The 20,204-nt window shown below is 46.7% G+C and overlaps 1 protein-coding gene across 5 annotated transcripts in view; it reads right to left on the bottom strand.

Moving 5' to 3' along the window:
• Positions 1-292: 292 nt before the first annotated feature.
• The window catches only part of LOC138570311 (zinc finger protein 84-like), a 362,312-nt gene continuing 342,400 nt past the window's right edge, over positions 293-20,204 (bottom strand). For 3 of the 5 annotated variants that reach the window (XM_069649090.1, XM_069649091.1, XM_069649089.1), the window contains exons 3-4: positions 7,411-7,554; positions 293-2,986 (exon numbers count right to left, since the gene is read on the bottom strand). In XM_069649090.1, coding sequence (XP_069505191.1) covers positions 669-2,381 — 1,713 coding nt within the window. In that variant the 5' untranslated portion in view covers positions 2,382-2,986; positions 7,411-7,554 and the 3' untranslated portion in view covers positions 293-668. The remainder of the gene's footprint in view (positions 2,987-7,410; positions 7,555-20,204) is intronic. The other 2 variants (XM_069649094.1, XM_069649092.1) reach the window with 2 other exon arrangements.

Genomic DNA, 20,204 nt, shown 5'->3' on the forward strand with positions numbered 1-20,204 from the left:
TTCCAGAGTGGAGGAGATGATTACTGCTCCACTCCCTCTCCATTAGCCCCTTTGAACTTGCAGTGAACAGAGAAAGGGAGTGTAGATTGCCCAGAGGGCAAGAGAAGAATGCAGGGTCAGCTGCCCTTTCATTGAACAGGGTAACTTAAATATCTAGCTTTGCTACACAAGTGTCAATTTAATTAGCAAACCTACAGAATTGCTATGTAACACTGCGTATTAGATGCATCCAGTGCACTCATGAGGTTTCTCACCTGTATGTGTTCTCTGGTAGCTAGTAAGAGATCCCTTCTGAGCAAACCCTTTCCCACATTCAGTACACTCATGAGGTTTCTCATCTGTATGTGTTCTCTGGTGATGAGTAAGTGCTCCCTTCTGAGAAAACCCTTTCCCACATTCAGTGCACACATGAGGTTTCTCACCGTATGTGTTCTCTGGTAGCTAGTAAGAGATCCCTTCTGAGCAAACCCTTTCCCACATTCAGTACACTCATGAGTTTTCTCATCTGTATGTGTTCTCTGGTGATGAGTAAGCGCTCCCCTCAGAGCAAACCCTTTCCCACATTCAGTGCACACATGAGGTTTCTCACCGTATGTGTTTTCTGATGATTAATAAGATGTTTCTTTTGAGCAAACAGTTTCCCACATTCAGTGCACACATGAGGTTTCTTACCTGTGTGTGCTCTTGTGATAAGTAAGCTGTGCCTTCAGAGCAAACCCTTTCCAACAGGGTTTGCTCTGAAGGGAATGGTTAATAAGATGTTTCTTCTGAGCAAACAGTTTCCCACATTCAGTGCACACATGAGGTTTCTCACCTGTATGTGTTCTCTGGTGGATAGTAAGATGTCCCTTCTGAGCAAACCCTTTCCCACATTCAGTGCACACATGAGGTTTCTCACCTGTATGTGTTCTCTGGTGTATAATAAGTCTTACCTTCAGAGCAAACCCTTTCCCACATTCAGTGCACAAATGAGGTTTCTCACCTGTATGTGTTCTCTGGTGGATAGTAAGATGTCCCATTTTAGCAAACCCTTTCCCACATTCGGTGCACACATGAGGTTTCTCACCTGTATGTGTTCTCTGGTGGATAGTAAGAGATCCCTTCCGAGTAAACCCTTTCCCACATTCAGTACACTCGTGAGGTTTCTCACCTGTATGTGTTATCTGGTGGCTAGTAAGATCTCCCTTCAGAGCAAACCCTTTCCCACATTCAGTGCACTCATGTGGTTTCTCACCGGTATGTGTTCTCTGATGATGAGTAAGCACCCACTTCAGAGCAAACCCTTTCCCACATTCAGTGCACTCATGTGGTTTCTCACCTGTGTGTGTTCTCTGGTGATAAGTAAGCGCTACCTTCTGAGCATACCCTTTCCCACATTCAGTGCATTTGTGAGGTTCCTCACCTGTATGTGTTCTCTGGTGTTTAATAAGAGTTCCCTTCTCAGCAAACCCTTTCCCACATTCAGTGCACTCATGAGGTTTCTCACCTGTATGTGTTCTCTGGTGGTTAGTAAGATCTCCCTTGAGAGCAAACCCTTTCCCACATTCAGTGCACTCATGAGGTTTCTCACCTGTATGTGTTCTCTGGTGAAGAGTAAGTGCTCCCTTCTGAGAAAACCCTTTCCCACATTCAGTGCACTCATGGGGTTTCTCACCTGTATGTGTTCTCTGGTGGTTAGTAAGATTTCCCTTCTGAGCAAACCCTTTCCCACATTCAGTGCACTTGTGAGGTTTCTGACCTGTATGTGTTCGCTGATGGCTAACAAGATTTCCCTTCTGATCAAACCCTTTCCCACATTCAGTGCACTCATAAGGTTTATCATCTGTATGTGTTCTCTGGTGGTTAATAAGAGTTCCCTTCTCAGCAAACCCTTTCCCACATTCACTGCACTCATGAGGTTTCACACCTGTATGTTTTCTCTGATGGTTAACAAGATGTCCCTTCTGAGCAAACCCTTTCCCACATTCAGTGCACTCGTGAGGTTTATCACCTGTATGTGTTCTCTGGTGGTTAATAAGAGTTCCCTTCTCAGCAAACCCTTTCCCACATTCAGTGCACTTGTAAGGTTTCTCACCTGTATGTGTTCTCTGGTGGCTAACAAGATTTCCCTTCTTAGAAAACCCTTCCCCACATTCAGTGCACTTGTGAGGTTTCTCACCTGTATGTGTTCTCTGGTGGCTAACAAGATTTCCCTTCTTAGCAAACCCTTTCCCACATTCAAGGCACACATGACTTTTCTCACATGTATGCATTTTTTTGGGACAGACAAGTGCATCATGCAAATGGATGCTACTTTGAAATTCAGTGCACTGATAAGGTTTTTCACCCATGTTCTCATGTGGGCAAGTAATATGTTCTTGAGTTGGCATCATTCGCCACATTCTGGGCTTGTGTATCTCACCAGTTTTTTGTGTCTGGTGCTTAATAAGAGAACACTTTCCACTGAATCTTTTCCCAAATTCAGAGCACAAATGAGCTTTCTCGTGTAGAGATTATTTCTGGTGACATGCGATTTTTCCTCTGATCGAAGATTTTAAAATATTCAGTCCAAGGATACACTTTGTCCATTCACATTTACAAGCGTTTCACAAAACGCTTTAAAGAAAATACCTTTACATTCAGAATGTGTATAAAATAGCACTCACATGTGTTCTATTAGAAATAATAACAAATACAAAAATGCTTCTTTTACTGCATATCACACATTTTCGTTTTCATGCCAGACGTCCCTCACCCCCAGAATTGAGAGAAAGAACGGGCTTGGTTACTGGATGTTTCCACAAAGGGGTTGCATGGACGGAAGCTATCTGGTAGCCAATGGGCTTCTCAATCTCAGTTCCTCAATACTCTGAAAAGACAACTGGACCGTACATCTTGCCCACTTCTAAGAGGATTAGAAATTGCATATTCTAATAATGACGCGTTTCAATGCATTAGTTCAGAGAATCGAACAGTCACTGTTGTTGCATTTCTGGGGCATCCATCCCTATTGGAATAAAAGGATATTCACATTAGTTTCAACACGTTCAAAATCGCAGGCCTCACATGTAACAGGCAGACTGGCAGTATCAGGGATGTGTCTAGTTAATTACTTACATTGTAGCTCATAAGACTTTGAATACTAGGGTGCCATCTATTGGGGTCACTGTGAGGCTATCATGAAGCAGGACACAGACAATAGATTCAAAACTCAAACTTAAAAGCTTTATTAATTTAAATGTCAGGATGCTTGAAGGCCTAACCTGCCCCATACTAAGGTGGAATTTCCCTTACTGAACGTAAATAAGGACAGTCTGCGTCAAAGAGTTCAACTTAAAAATCTTGTAAAAAGGTATCCATCCTGTGTTAGCCTAAGCTATCCCCATTTGGAGCTCACTTTCAGACTCCATATTATTTCCTTGCTCACTTAGTAAGTTTTCATTTTTCATGTATAACATGATCGCAGCCTGAAAGGCTGGCAAAAGTGTCTCTGCAAAGAATGCTTAGCTAAATGTCTTTACCAGCTTCGAACCTTGAACAGGCAGCACGGACATAGATAAAGGGTTGTTTATGTGTCTTCTTGGCTCCTGACTTCCAAGGCTAATTGTGAAACTATTGATAAAGGGAAACCATAATATGCTGTGTAGAATCCAGGAAGAATTAGTTAAATGAACTACCAAGCCGAAATGCGAAATGACCTTTTGGTCGAAGACAAACACAGGTAAAGATAGACCAGGAATGTCTCCTTGCGCTGGGAAAAGGGTGAACCTCACTGCTCCGAGAACAGTAAATTGTACAGACGTGACGTAGAGTGGGGATCCATGTGTTGTCATGGATAATACCCACCTTACGCAGGTCGTGAACTATCTGTAATTACAGCAACCAAAGCAGACCTGAACTGCATAAAGATGCTGACTGGCCGTCATGTAAATTGCTCAATTTCTCTATGACTGTCCGCAGACATAGGGCCTCATTACACGGAAGACGGTGAGCCATGGCGCTATTAGCGCCATGGCTCATGCCGGTAAAATACCGGCACCGCCTTGGCGGAAAGGGGATTTACCGCCCCATTCCAAGGTTGGAGGGGCGGTAAATCCCCCTTCCGCCATTGCCCTTCCCCATTCCCATTTCTGCCCCATAGGGCTCTATGGGAATGGGGAAGGCGCTAATTACGGCACCGCAATTTTGCGGTGCCGCAATTAGCTGCGAGGTCCCTTAGCGGGTTGGTTTTTAACACCTGCAAAAAGCAGGTGTTAAAGCACCAACCCGCTAAGGGACCTCGTAGTAAGGCGGTAATGGTTAACGGTCACCGTTACCATTAACGGTGGCCGTTAACCATTACCGCCTTCCGTGTAATGAGGCCCATAGTTGCACCTGAGACCGCTTGAAGCGAAATAAACTTTGTTAATGTTTGAATTGTGACTGGTGTTCTTTATTTATTTGCAGTAACTCAGATTGAGATTTACAAATGGCGCCTGGAATGTGCAGCTTCTTGCGATGACAACCCATTGCTTTCTGAGGACAAAGTGGACGGCCTGAGACCAGTGAGTATCGGGGGACGCTGCTTAGGAGACTCTGTTTCTCGCAGTCTGCTACTCGTGATCTCAGTTCGCCGCTTCGCCACAGGTCATCACGGCGAGAGTCCCGGACCATATGCAGCGACTGTGTTTCGCTTTTTGGGGGTCCACCAGACACGACGGGGGTTTGTTTGATTTGATGGGGGATTCATTTTGTTTTGAATCAGGTGAGTTTGTTTCAGATATTTGTTTGGATAAAATATTTTACACAAAGTTTTGTTGCAAGAGAAGACAGCAAAATGGTTAAGAACATAGTCAGCCGGCACCCCTGGAAGGGTCACCTGCCTACGAAATGTATGTGAAGTACAGGTTAGGAGCTATAGTTTTTTACATTATTTGGTATTGCCAGACCAGACATGAAGCAGACCTTCAATGGCCTTTATTGGGAAGTTTTGAACTCACTAGGATACAACACTTGGGGCCTCACTACGACCCTGGCGCTAAGGGATTACCGGTACCTGTAAGGGTATCGGTACCGGTAATCCCTTAGCGCCTGATTACGAGGTCCCTTTGCGGATTCCCACCTTAACGGCTGGTTTTACCAGCATCCGTACTGGTGCCGTTTACCCCCTACCGCCATTCTCGGAATGACCTCCTATGTCCTCGTGAAGGACTTTGGGCCTCATTACATGGTAGGCGGTAACCATGGCGCTATTAGCGCCATGGTTTGCCACCGTTATTTTACTGTGTCTGCCTTAGTGGATGGCAGAATTAACGCCCTACTCCAAGGTGAGCGGGGGCGGTAATTCCCCATTCACCAAGGCACTTCCCCATTCCCATTTTCGCCCCCATAGGCCTCAATGGGAATGGGGAAGGTGCTAATTACGGTACCGCAAATTGCGGTACCGTAATTAGCACCAAGGTCCCTTTGCGGCACCCTACTTTAATGGCTGGTAAAACCAGCCGTTAAGGTCAGGTCCTGCAAAGGGAACTCGTAGTAAGGCGGTCAAAGGGCCTCATTACACGGTAGGCGGTAAGGGTTTACCAGTACCGGTAAGGGCATCGGTAAACCCTTACCGCCTACCGTGTAATGAGGCCCTTTGAGTGGAAATTCAGTCTTGCAGCTTGCTGGAAATGACCCTATCTGGTGCTACTTGCCACTCAGATGGCTGTTCGAGTGGATGGATAGAAGCACTGGATCCATGCAGCACACCTAAAACGAGTGCCCTTGCCTTTACCCTATGACAAGTGGGAAAAGGAGCACGTAGAACATTCTGAAACCAAGTGCATCCCTTTCAGTGACGGCACATGCTCTGACCCGGAGCCTAAGCAGCCCGATTGTTCACCACTTCCTCCAGATACTGACCCTTTGTTCATGGATCACTCTGTGCCCGGAGTGTCCAGATATAAGCTTCGACCACAGAAATAGCTAGGGAATTACATTTTGTAGGTAGGAAAGTGTGGTAAAAATACTGCACCCACAAGAAACCAACGGTATTCTCTCTATTCCCCCCAGAGATGCATGGAAGTAGAGGGGGAAAGGGAAAGGAAGACTACAAGATTGGCCACGTGGTCAGGTGCCACCCACGGATGAACTTATAGAGCCTGTTTCAGTGAAAGACTATGGGCCTTATTACGAGTTTTCCGGTTCGGTAACAGCGGTACCAGTAAGCTTGCTGGTACCATTTTTACCGGACAAGCAAACTACGAGTCTACGAGTGGGTACCCTTCTGCCAGTAAGATGTGATCTGGCGGGCGGAAAGGTACCCGCTCGCAGACCCTTACGGTAGCACCGGCACCATTCTGAATGGTACCGGTGCTACCGTCCTCTCCATTCCCATTGAGCCCTATGGGGAGTAGGGAATAGGGAGTAATCATTACCGGCACCCGGCAAAGGGGAATTACTGGGTCCGCCGGGGCTGGAAGGCCCCAGTAAATCCCCTTTGCCGGGTGCCGGTGAAAGATGACTCCGGCGGCAGCCGTGCCGGGATTTACCGGCTTGGCTACCGTCAGAGTCATAATGAGGCCATATGCCTCTGTTTGGGGCATGTAGAAGGGAGGACCTGGAAAATATTGCCGCTGGAGAGTCCAGGTCTAAAGGACTATGATCCACTAGGGACAAATGTATAATCATAGTTATTAAAGCTGTACTATGCTCATATTGATACCTGTGAAAATGGGAATCTGAGCCCCACTGAGGGGGCCCCGGGGTGAACCGTGAGTGACCTGTGAAGGGATTGTGTAAGAAAAGGGAATCTGAGCCCGACTGGGGGGGATCCAGGGTGAAGAGTGAATCACCCTACGTGAATACTTGGAAACAAACTTTTCGTTTGTTTGATACACCAGGCCCTCTGAAGCAAGAGACTTTTGATAACTTAAGAGACTTGGGCATAGAAGGCACTGATTTTTGTAATGGAACTGTGTGCTCGAGTGAACCGCCTTGTCCTCTGCTGAAAACGTGGGGAAGGGAGGCCAAGGGCCTGAATATCCTGACTTAACATTGTGTGAACACTTTTTTCTTTTTCATGAACATTGCCCCACAGTATTTGTAATTGAGAGGAAAGGATTGGCAATAGTTATTTTTTAGTATAGGCCCTTTTATGTTGACAAGACTTCACTAGGACTGCATTCTTTATTTGATGTTCGTAGTTTGTTCCCATCTTAGATTTAGGCTTGGATAGGCGTTTATCACTCCCTTGATGAAGTTCAATAAACACCCCTGAACTGTGTTCACGTGTGTCTGTCTTACTTTGATACCATGCCTTCCCTACACAGCTCTCACTGCATTTCTCAAATTGCCAGCGCCACTTTGCCTGCACTTTGTAACTCACACAGCTCCCCTCAGATGACAATCTCAACTTCTCAGTTTACTGAGGATTTTGACAACGTAATTTTCCTTATGCGACCACCTTACCTCAATCCGGAAAAACTTGGATGGAGGACTTGTTATCTGCCCTTTCTTTTCTCTTTCTGGGTGAAATCCAAGAGGAAGGTGCTTCTGTAATCATCCTGGGAGATTTTAATGTTGAATGCCTGGATGACTGCTGATATTAACTCCCTAGTAGGGAAAAGAAGCCCATCGTAAATCGAGACATAGGTATGCTGGTTAGACAGGAACTCTAGGCTTGGAACTTCACATTTCGAAATGGCAATTTCACAGGAACGGTTTCCCCGAGTTTCAAATGGCATAATAATTGTTGGAGATCTACCCTGGACTATCTTTTTCTGTCTGCCGCTCTGATCTATGGGGGTGGGAATTTGGTGATAAGGCAGACGGATTTAAGTGACCACTGTATGTTGCTCTGTGAATTACCAATCTCTCGACATGTAACTGCTAATAAGTTTGTCTTGAATGTTGAGATTAACCCAAGAAACCATGCAGTGAAATGGACTCACAAAATCTCATTGGCCTTAAAATCGCCAGATATGCGATTTACTTAAGAATAATGACAAGGGTATAATTTTGAGCCATGTACACAATCAATCCTTGGGGCACTACTGCGTACCAGACACTTAGATAAAAAGTCTCAATTATTGGGGCATAACCACGTCTTTGTCGCTGAGGTCCAAACACAAAAAAGACAGTAGCGTTCTAAAATTAAAACTTGTCAAAAGGGTAAAAATTGGTGTGGGAATAATGAAATTGCAACTCTGAAAAACACTTTAAAGGCATGGGCCCTCATTACGACCCTGGCGGAAAGTAACTGACCTGACCGCCATAGCGTAAATAGCGTTTCCGCCATTGCACGACGGAGTAAAGTGCGGCTAATTCTGACCCATCGGGCACGAGCACTACGCCATGGCGGAAGTGCAAAGTCCGCGATGGCGGAAATGTCCCCAAAACGCCCCTCACCGCCGTCGTACAGCGCCCTAGGTGCAATTCCGCCACCCATCATAGCGGTCACCGTAATGAGCGGTAATCGCAAAATACGGTGACCGTAAATATACGGAAACGGAAGTAAAAACATGGGCCCGGAACGGGAAACAGCACGCCGTACACCTATAAAATCAGAATCCCAACACAACCATTAAAAATCCTACCCTGAGACACATCCCAACCCGTTAGCCACCCTAGTGAAAACAATAAAAATGGGAAAAAATGCGAAAAAAGCGTGCGACCGCAAGCGGCAGGTCCACTTCTCCCATGAGGAACTCACCGTGCTCACAGAGACCCTCCAGGAGAATGCTGCCGTCGTCTTCTCGACGCAAATGACCAGGACGGCACTTCCGAACAAGAAGGCCATATGGGCCCTGGTGGCACAGCGGGTAAGTGCGGTGGGGACCGCACCCCGCAACCCACAGCAATGCAGAAAGCGATGGGACGACTTGCGGATACGCGTACGGAGCATACTATCAGCCAACCGTAACATTGCCACAGCTACCGGGGGAGGATCGGAATCACCCATCAAGTTGACCCCCTGGGAAGAAATCTGTGCCTCCACCATTGGAATGGAGAGTATAGAGGGAGTCGGAGGGATGGAGAAAGGAGTGCAGACATCCGAAGAATCAGGTAGGTGGGCCAAATAAAACAATGCTAAATCCACAATGTCCAATCATGTGAAGTACCATGTGTCCACATAGTGCAACAGAAACACATGTCCAGGACAACGTCCACATACATTGGCCTGATAGCGCACTTTAAAAGTCACATTAAATACATAAATAATTAAAAATCCTAAAAACACCCTCTACACGTGCAGCATGCACACCCTAACTGCAGGCTGCAAAACAACTGCATCCTCAATCCACACAAAAATGAAACCACCTCCAAGGGCCTGACCCAAATCACCCTCAGGTACCACCCCAATGCATGTGATACATTGCCATTCCAATTTCCACAGACCCATAAATAACGCTCGCCCTCCTTTACTCCAACACAGGGTCCGATTCAAACGACGAGCTTCAGGACACCCCTACCAGCACACCAGCAAAGAGGGCCAAGACCAACGGCCAAAGACCCTCCACCTCAGCTGCACGGATCAAGACACGGCAGCAGCACAAATCAAGTGGCAGCACACAGGAGGGGACTTCAACAGGCACCCCAGCAGCCAGCATGCCCACAACAGCAGCACCACAGGTCCCCCCAATGGATGCCACAGAAGGCACTGCTTCTGGTGGCAGCAGCACCATAAGTGACACTGCATTAATGGCAGCATGCTCCGACACAGAAAACGGTGCTGTCGATGTAGGATCCATCCATGACCTGTCTCAATCCCCCTGTTTGTTTCATCCCGTACACCAGGAGGATACCACGCAGGGGCACCCACAAGACGACGACTGGCCATCCCCCACAAGCCCTGTGGCAAGGCAACATGAGGTGATCAGCCCCTCTGTGACACCACCGCAAATGGGCATGGCCCAGCAGAGGCAACAGTCCCTCGACCAGGTGATCGTGCAACAGCAGCAACTGGCCACGCTCCTCAAGGAGCATGCTGATGAATGTGGGGGCACTAAGGCAGCCATAGAAACATCTACTGAGACACTTAGGGCAGAAATGGAGAGAAGTACAGAGACACTAAGGGCAGAAATGGAGAGAAGTACAGAGACACTAAGGGCACAAATGGAGAGAAGCACCGAGAGCCTGAGGGCACAAATGGAGAGAAGCACCGAGAGCCTGAGGGGGGAACTGCATGCGACGTCCAAAGACGTATGTGCTGAACTTGCCGCTGTGCGCCGTGTGCTCACTGAGCTCTCACAAACCCTTAGGGACATGCATGGACGTGAGCAGGCAGAGACATCATCCGTTGCAAGTTCCGTCCAGGGCAGCCCCCAACGTAGATCTGGGAGGAACCTGCGCTCCACAGGCAGGGGTGCCCCTGATACCCGGAGAGGGGGCTTGCAATAGCGTCTGCCCACTGACAATGAGCATCTTTGGACACTGGTGTTCGGGGGGGAGGTAGGAGGGTGGAGGGGGTGTGTTGGGCTTTCTTGGGTGGCGGGTCGATGGGGTGTGTAACATAATTTCACATATGCTATAAACATTTCACAATCATCCAATGAGATGTGTGGACATTGATCTTTGTGTACGAGGCCTTTATAGGCGTACAGTCCATATTGTGCATGTTCCAGACACACACAGTGCCACAAGTCCCGTGTCCATGTATCAGCCACCAGGCGTGAGTGCTAGAAGCATGAATCTATGATAATCTGACGAATTTCACGGCCCTCCTGTGCCTCGCGGACTCCTTGAGGTGCTGCCACATCCCCACCCTCATCATGACCATCTTCAGGTGCTTGCAGTTCTGCGTCAGGGGGCATGGGCACATTTCTACGTACGCACATGTTGTGTAGCATGACACAAGCCATGACCATCTTTGCAACCTTCTCATGGCGGTACAGGAGTGCCCCGCCAGACCTGCTGAGGCAGCGGAAACGAGCCTTCAGTAGGCCAAATGCCTGTTCTATGACTACACGGGTACGTGAGTGGGCATGGTTGTAGTCCTCCTCATGCTGGTTCTGTGGGTTCCGGAGTGGTGTGAGGAGCCATCTCTTGAGTGGATACCCGGCATCACCTGTATGTGGACAATAAAGGATGTTTGTGGAATGACATTGCTACGTACGCATCCCCCCCCCCCTTCCTGCCAGGTCATTGCCGCATCACATACCCCACATTATCATGCATGAAATGAGACTCACCGAGTAGCCAGGATCTGTTCCCTGCGTGTCGCTCCATGTAGCGTGGTATTGTAGAGTTCCTCAAGACCATAGAATCATGGGTTGATCCAGGAAATCGGGCACAACAATGTGTAATGATCCTGTTGGAGTCACAGACCATTTGTACATTAAGAGAATGATATTGTTTTCGGTTGCGGTACTGGACCTCCATGGCATGTGGGACAACCAATTCCACATGGGTGCAGTCGATGGCACCAATGCAACCCGGTATGCCGGCAAGTGCATGGAATCCCACTTTTGTGTTTGTAATCTCCTGCTCCGAGCGTGGTAAAGAGATGTAGTCGTCGCGTGCTTCAGGAGGGCATCGAGCACTTGCAATAGTGTCCGTGACAACAGTGGCTGTGAAATGCCATGCAACTGTCCGACTGTGTGCTGGTAGGTGCCTGTGGCCAGGAAGTGGAGTACAGACACCACCTTCAGTAGGGGTGGGATGGCGGTTGGGCTATCTATCATGCTGACAAGGTCAGCGTGTGTCATGTCCACAATGGCGGTTATGGTGTCCCGGTCCAAACGGTAGAGGGTGTGGATCTGCTCATCAGTGAGGTTGAACGGATGAGCTCGGAGGCGTGGGATTGCGGGCTGCCTGCGTGGTGGTAGTGGCTGTGCTGGTGGGCCTTGCTGGCCCTACCTTGCCCTCCTCCTCCTCCTGCGTCTCCTCTGTGCGGCCGGTTGTTGTAGTAGTTGGTGTTCGTCTTCTTCTTGAAGTTGGAGTACTTGCAGTGCTATCAGGTCCCCCAGGGCCAACATCGCTAGTCCTGCCGGTAGCATTTTGGAGTGGGTGTGGTTGTGGGAGGGGGTTGGGTGTGCAATTTATGTGTTTTCCGGCTGTATAGCCTCCACCTGTGGTGATTCATTCCACCTGTGCAAGCTGCAATCCCCTTTGGGCGAGCACGTCCCGCACACAACGCTGCAATTTGACGCATGGCATCTTGCTATTACAATCATGTATTTAATCCCGATGGCAGTGAAATATTGCTTCATATGTTCATTCTGCTATGGTCCCATTGTTTCACATACTATCTTTGCAGTCGCGAACAAACTTGTGAAGGGTCAGTGGAATGTAGTACTCGATTAACGGTGGACCCTCATGCAGCACTGTACCGAGGTTCACCGACGGGCGGGGCGTCCCATTTGTGAGTGACGCCAGTTGCCATTTTCAGACACTGCCGCACTACATGGATGAATTTGTGATTTCAAGCGGTCACAGATGCCTTTTCGACGTGATGTTGCAAATGAGGAATTCGAAGGACAGCGCTTTCGGTTTTCAGCTAACGGCGAGGAGACGCCCACAGGTCTGACTGCAAATATAACGTTCTATTGTTTAATGTCCTTCGGACAGGGGCCATGGCGAGAATGCAATGATTGATATGAATAGTATGGGATGCGCAATAGCGTAGTGGACGATAAGGCCGGACGTTCCCAAATACATGTTACTTCACAACACTGGAATTCCGGCCTGGAGCACAGTGGATTTTGCAGACTGCATTACGCACAGACTCAATGGAAATTTCACATGTTATGTGAGTAAATAATCAGGCGTTTTCATACCGGGATGAGGGAATGATGTATGGATGCATGGACAGATGATTTAATTGAGAGTTTGCCATGTACATGGCTTTTTGGAATCTATCCACTTCCCCTGCGCTATGTGATGCAGAGCTGCCATAGTGGGACCATCGTCTATCTGCCCTTGTTGAACCCTCCCTGTCTCGACGCACCTTCAAACACTTGTGTCTATGCACGTTACTAATCCCATCTAATGGATTCTGTTTTAACAGACGCATGCACACAAAGGGCCTCATTACACGGAAGGCGGTGAGCCATGGCGCTATTAGCGCCATGGCTCATGCCGGTAAAATACCGGCACCGCCTTGGCAGAAAGGGGATTTACCGCCCCATTCCAAGGTTGGTGGGGCGGTAAATCCCCCTTCCGCCATTGCCCTTCCCCATTCCCATTTCTGCCCCATAGGGCTCTATGGGAATGGGGAAGGCGCTAATTACGGCACCGCAATTTTGCGGTGCCGTAATTAGCTCCGAGGTCCCTTAGCGGGTTGGTTTTTAACGCCTGCAAAAAGCAGGCGTTAAAGCACCAACCCGCTAAGGGACCTCGTAGTACGGCGGTAAGGGTTAACGGTCACTGTTGCCATTAACGGTGACCGTTAACCCTTACCGCCGTCCGTGTAATGAGGCCCAAAGACTCGTTTGTAATAGTGTTTTCACCTCGATTTATATAGTTATGATTCGGAAGTGATTTTTGGGTGGGAATAATCCTTTTGAGTGGGCTAGCATGCATATGGCTGTAGATTTAGTGTGATCATTGAAGTGAGTAATTCAAATGAAGTTCTGATGCCCATACTATTCTTTTTCATTTCATTTGGGTGACAGGTATCTCCTCCCCTTTTGCCGCTGCCATCTGTATGCCACTCCTGCAGATGGCTTTTACTCCCGACACCTGCTGCTTCGTGTTAATCAGTGGAGCACCATTACGATCTTATGGGACGATCGCCAATGGGCCACATGCCCTTACGCAGTACTAGTGGCTAGGAGCAACATATCGACCTTTCAGCTGGGCTAGTGCCTACCTAATGGGACGGCCCTGCGGTTCTAGGCGCTTCCATGTTGCCTTTTTGAACATGAATGTAGCCCCTGTGTACCATGAAGGAACAGGGCGTCACACAAGAAGAAGCTGGTCATTTATTGCGGATGCAGCCCACAATAATGAAATATATTTTGGAGTTCATGACCTAATAGCTGTATGGGCTTGGTGATTTAGTTGTGCATTAAATTTTAATTATGATATTAACCGTGTAGCGTTATTCTTTGCAAGTAATGTAGCATATTCCTATTTGTGGAGCGATGTATTGTGAGAAGATCTGCATTGGGTTCCGGCTTCTGAGTATAGTTGTGTGGTACTGTACTGGGCGCATTTGCCTACGAAGCCCAGTGAGGTCAGGGATAGGGGCTGCCATTATGACTGTTTTAATGATGTCATGCTCAGGGGCGGGGGATTAGCTTTTGTGTAACAGATGCCGGTCAGCCAGGTGGATTGGTGGAATGATGTGATTATCAGAATATGGCTGGTCACAGGTGCCTGTGTTTGCGTGCGTTTCTTGGAGGGAGACTGAGGTCATGTCCATTGGAATAGCTTCTGTATTCGTGCCATCTGTGCCCTGCAGCTCCCATTGGCCCCTCTTGAGATGAGCCTGGCTGCTCAGTCACTCTGCCAACTTGTGTGGTACATGCTTATGCTGATGGTTGGTTTGTTTACTGGCAAGAGTACAGGGCTGGTGCAGTCTCCCTCAGGATACTGCTTTGAATGTTGCCTTACACTGGTGTCAAGCGATGGGGGCCTGTTGTTGTTTTGTCTCATATTTCAGTTCATATTGCTGTACTTGAACCTTCACATGCCTGTGCTGCATCAGTACGGCAATGGTGACATGGCAAATATGGATGGCCACTCACAAGGCACTTGGAGCCCCTACATTCATTTGTTCGTTGGCATGCATGGGTGACTTGTACATTTCACTGGTTGCATTGTGTGACTTCATTGCACCTACGAGGAGTTGTGCAATGTGGCCAGGGAGTGGTGTACAGGCACTCAGTAGGGCCATTTACGGTTGGTTCGCGATGCCGTACTTCTCACCATGGCGGAATGGTACTTTCCGCCATGCTTGATGGCGTTAGGTAAATGTCCGCTAGGGTCAGAATTCGCGTACCGTTGCGCCATGGTGGTAATTACGGTTTTGCATGGCGCGCGTGCGCGTACTTGGTGCAGTTAGCGTTGGCGTTCACTACGGTGTCGCTAATGGCATCGTACTTTACGGTGACGGGTCATAATCGCACCGAGCGCTATTCGATGGCAGTATTGCATTTCCGCCATCGTTTTTCGATTTCCGCCAGGGTCGTAATGAGGGCCATGGTCTAGTAAAAAATGTTATTGTCCCTACGGGTCGGCCATGTTTTTTTTAAGCCTAAGTGGCTCGATTTTAGAAAACTTTCCTATGGACCTTACCCGAGTTTTCGCCCATTAAACGCACGCGAAAACAAGCACCAGGGAGCCGCCATTTTCTGATAATCCTATCTTTTCCCCGATCGCCCTGGCTGACCTGCTTTTGCGGCACTAAATCAATTCCCCCACCCCTGAACCTGTCATCAGCAGACTCGTACCGCCCATTTCCCAACGCCAAAGCATGTCTCGTGTCAACATTCGCTGCGCTTCAGCTAATGATGTGTCGCCATGGAAATGGCAGGACGCCTCTTTCCTCAATAAGTATAAACAGACCGTTTCACAACACACAGCAGCAGATTTTCGATTCCATTCCTCTCTCTGTGTTACTTTGAGTATTCTGTGACTCGTTTCAGTGCTCTGGTCAGCTACCTTTGCCGCTTGTAGCCCGTGTGAACAGATACCAGTACCACCGCTATAAATTATTTTAGTTTGTTTAACACACAATGGCTACAATAATGCCCTACATGTACGAGCCCGAGTATACCGAGGAGGAACTACTGGAAAGGGAAGCACGCGAAAACAATGGGGATTCGGACGGCAGTTGGCAGGACGAATTAACAGATGAAGAGCCTGGGCCTAGTCGAATGGACGGCGTCTCCACCTGGTGCACATGCAATCGGTGCAAGCTAATGCCAAGTGAGGACGAGAACTGCTGCTGCCGAGAAAACTCAGGATGCCTGGCCTACATTTCGGAAGGCGAGCCACGACCGCAATGCATCACCGAGCTGCCAGACTTCAGGGCAGCCTGCCTCACACGGGCCGTGTTGAGAATAATGATGGTGCTTATGCACGAACTTCACGCAACTGTTCGTCCTCGTAATCCGAGTAACGAGTAAGTATACTCTGCTTGCCATGCCACTCCTATTTCACGTTCTTCTACTATATCCAAAATTACATCTACATATCATTGTAACGCATGTAAGTCATTCAATAGTGTGCATTGTCTAGATAGCATTTGTCCGTGCAGAATGCCATTAGTTACAAGAATTGTCATTGACAACAAACGTTTATTAAACTTATCTTGGTCATTTAAAAACAGTTTGTTTCATTCCTTTTCACAGGTAGTACAGGCTGGTGGCCTATCGTTCCTTTACATGGTGGCTTCACGGGAGGCTTGGACACCGCGTTCGAAGAGTGATACCCGCCTGTGCCGTTCGTGCCATTAGAGAAACGTTCCCGAGTGACAGCGGTCAGTACAGGGGATTTTCTCTGGCTGTGCTGCAACCTGACCTGTATAATCTTTAAAGTCTTGTATTTTTGTGTCATGAAAATAAGATACAAAATAAAACACCACATATATTTTAACAACGTTTGTTTCGATTTTTTAAATGAATCAAGTGTGTCTCCATTCAAGGATGGACGTCAGACATCTGTGCTCAGAATGGGTGAAGGTCTGGTCGCTGTGAAGCAGGGTGGTCACTATCTATCTAAGCTAACATAACATATTCTCGATAATGCATGCACTAAATAACACTTGTTCAAAGTCTTTCAGTAGGTTATGTCTCTATAAAAATCACACATATATCTATACTAACAATTACCATTGGATTATACAGGCCTTAGGGTCTTGACCACTATAATACACCGGTTGAAGTGTGGGTCTGTGCTCACAAGAATCTCCGGTATGTGGCATTTGTTATCTATAAGCAACGATATACTATCATTGATATAAAGGCGATATACTATATATTGATATAAAGGCGGTTCGCGCCAGTGGATGAGCGCTGGCATGAGGGGCTGTCAGGGGCGCAAAAAAGGCCAAGGTGCCAAACTACATGTACACTTCAAAAGGTGTCCCACGCCAAGGGGCCATCGGTCACATGGCCTCCTCAGACCCTGTGTCTCCATGCAGGCCTCCCCTTCAAGCAGGCCGCCCCACTAATACCACGACATACATACGTCATTCATTTCCAAACACACCCCAGTTTCAAATACTTTAAAAACCACTCGATATGTCTCATGAGAACATCTTTGTGCTTTGCAAGTCAACTCCTGAACGTGCTACCTGGGAACCACTGAGATCTATGCTAATCTGCTCGTCGTCATGCTATCCGTGAACTTCTGTGACCGCTTCGAGCATACCCATCAGTGCGCTACCTGTGGCCATCCACCTATTCTCCCGCAACATACTGCTCTGCTTGCTGAATCCAACTGTTTGTTGGTCAAGGTAAGGCCATGTATCCTGGTCATATTTCGCAGATTTTTAAATTTCTATCTATTTGCGAGTAGAATACCCAATATTGCTATGTTCATTGATCTCATTGCTATTGACTTGAATGTCCATTGCTATGCTATCAATAGATCTATTTATTTTCATCTGTGTCAATTGTCATCGAATTGCATCCTTCGGGGGTCCAGTCTATGATGTAAGCAAGTTTCCTTCACGTGCAATACAGAACATCCAAGGGATGAGTCACATGTTCAGTTTTTAGTCACATCATTTATACATTTCTGCAACGTATGCAAATACTAAGCCGCACATAATGAACTGGTATAGTTCCTGCGACCAAAACAAACCTTGCATTGATCATTGTATGATTCATTTACTTTTGTATCAAATCCTTATTCTTGAAGATTGTATAATAATGTCGATATTTACTTTTCAGATTTATCAACAATGCCTGCCTGTTCGATTAGCGGTTGCCCTTCGAAGACCCATGCGAAATCTGAAGGCACTACAATGCATATATTCCCGAAAACTGTTGATCGAATAAGAGAATGGGTCAGACATTGCGGATATCCACTGGATGAGCTGGAAAGTAGAGTCCAACAAGTCTTAGAGGACAAGAGGGGTGATCGATACCACATCTGCAGCCGGCACTTTTCCTTGGACATGTACACAACATCTTGGGTAACAAAGAAGAATAAACGGCGAACGACACGGAAATTGCTCGAAAACGCTATTCCCACTCTATTCATCCACATTCCGCCACCGGTGAGTCAAGTGTCCGGATTTAGCTTTAGGCCTTGGGGTAGTGTGTAGGTATCCGAATGGATTAGTTGATATTGTAGGTGTTCTATCCCTTGTAATAATTTCGATATTGATATGATTGTATAGTTTTTTGAATAATGACATTTACCAATATATTCTTTTTCGATTTCATAACCCACAAACGCAATGTATATATATATGGGAACAGGGAACTGTGCTGTATTGAGCATTTTACAAGTATTCTGTCGCCTTACATGGCTATTTTTAATATTGGCATTTCATTATCAATCATTAATTTACCTTTACAACTTCTTGACTATCCCTTGAATCTGAAGCAAGAACATTCTACATCCTTGACGTGGTCGCAGTTATCAACCACTTCTAGCGTGTATCAGGAAATCTTACTAGGCTAATCCGCTACAGACCTGTTTCATGCATGTCAAGTAATAGTTTGATTTTATCGTGTAATCATTTTACCGAATGTTTGGTTAGTGCTTTCCAATTGATATACACCTTAGTTATCGTCCACTCGTGTTCATTTTCAGTTATAATTAGTGTTATCCATACTAATGCAAGTACTGTCTTTCAGGGAGATGCTGAAGCGTCCGCCACATCTACAACATTTCTAGATGTTCTTCAACAGCAGGAGGTATGGATACTGACAGCTCCATCGAGCGTCATCATCAGAGCTGGAATTCTTGTCGTTTGATTGTTCTACACAATGTTTCATTCGTGGTTAGCCGTTGATATGTACCTGTGCTGTCGACCCCAGGTGTGTGTTATGTTTTCACTATTGTAATCCTCACTAATGCAAGTACTATGTTTTAGGCAGTTGATGGAGCGTCACCCCCTGCACTTGATGCAGAGCCTGACATTCAAGTAATTCCAGGGGAAGTGGAAGCGGGACCATGCGTATACGAATCGGCGCAACAGCTTTCGGAAGTGCGCACTACATTTGCAACATCCATAGATATTCTTCAGCAGCACGAGGTATGGATAATGACAGCTCCATCATGCGTGATCATGTAACGTGATTCGATTTGCTATACTTTCTTTCCTATTAACGCAAGTGCTGTGTTTCAGGGAGACGACGAAGCTTCCACTACAATCACAACATCCAATTTAGATGATGCAGATGTAAATAAATCGGAGAAATAAGTCGATGAAATGTGATCATATTTAGATTTTCCTTGATTCTTTTGGACAATGCATCATTTGTGGTTATCTCTTTATATGTACCTGTGCGTTCGACCCCAAGTGTGTGTTATGTTTCCAATATTGAAAACCATACTAATCCAAGTACTGTGTTTCAGGGAGACGACTGAGCTTCCACCACAATCACAACATCTCATTTAGATGATGCAGATGTAAAGGAATCGTTGAAATAAGTCGATGAAATGTGATCATATTTGGATTTTCCTTGATTCTTTTGGACAATGCATCATTTGTGGTTATCTCTTTATATGTGCCTGTGCCGTCGACCCCAAGTGTGTGTTGTGTTTCCAATATTGAAAAGCATACTAATGCAAGTACTGTGTTTCAGGGAGATGCGGATGCCTCCTCTCCAATACAACCATTCATGGCAGTCCATGCAGAGCCAGAGGTATGGATACTGACAGTTCCATCGAAATAGATCATCACTGGTCGAATACTTGTCGTTTGATTGTTGCACACAATGTTTAAATCGTGTTTGGCTATTGAGATGTACCTGTGTGTTCGTCCTCACGTGTGTTGTATGCTAACAATATTTTGATACATAGTAATGAAAGTACTATGTTTCAGGGAGACGATGGAGCCTCATTCCCTGCTGTCTATGCGGATACAGAAAATATAGTCGTTGCAGCGCAAGAGGAAGGGAGGACATGCGGAAACGAATCGGAGCTACAGCGTGCAGATGTTGAAGTTCGAGTCAAAAAAGTTGCAAACAAAAAAAACAAAAAAAAGGTTAGTTACAAACAGTTCATAACTTTAAAAAAATGTTTGTGCTGGGGACTATTTTATATTTTTTTCCAGTCAATTCTACTACACTCCATCTTGTGTTTAAACTGAACATCCCTTTTCCAATCTCTCCTCCAGTTACCCGTGGGTGTCA

Source organism: Ambystoma mexicanum, chromosome 2q, assembly GCF_040938575.1.
Source record: "Ambystoma mexicanum isolate Mex_15411 chromosome 2q, UKY_AmexF1_1, whole genome shotgun sequence".
Lineage (NCBI taxonomy): Eukaryota > Metazoa > Chordata > Amphibia > Caudata > Ambystomatidae > Ambystoma > Ambystoma mexicanum.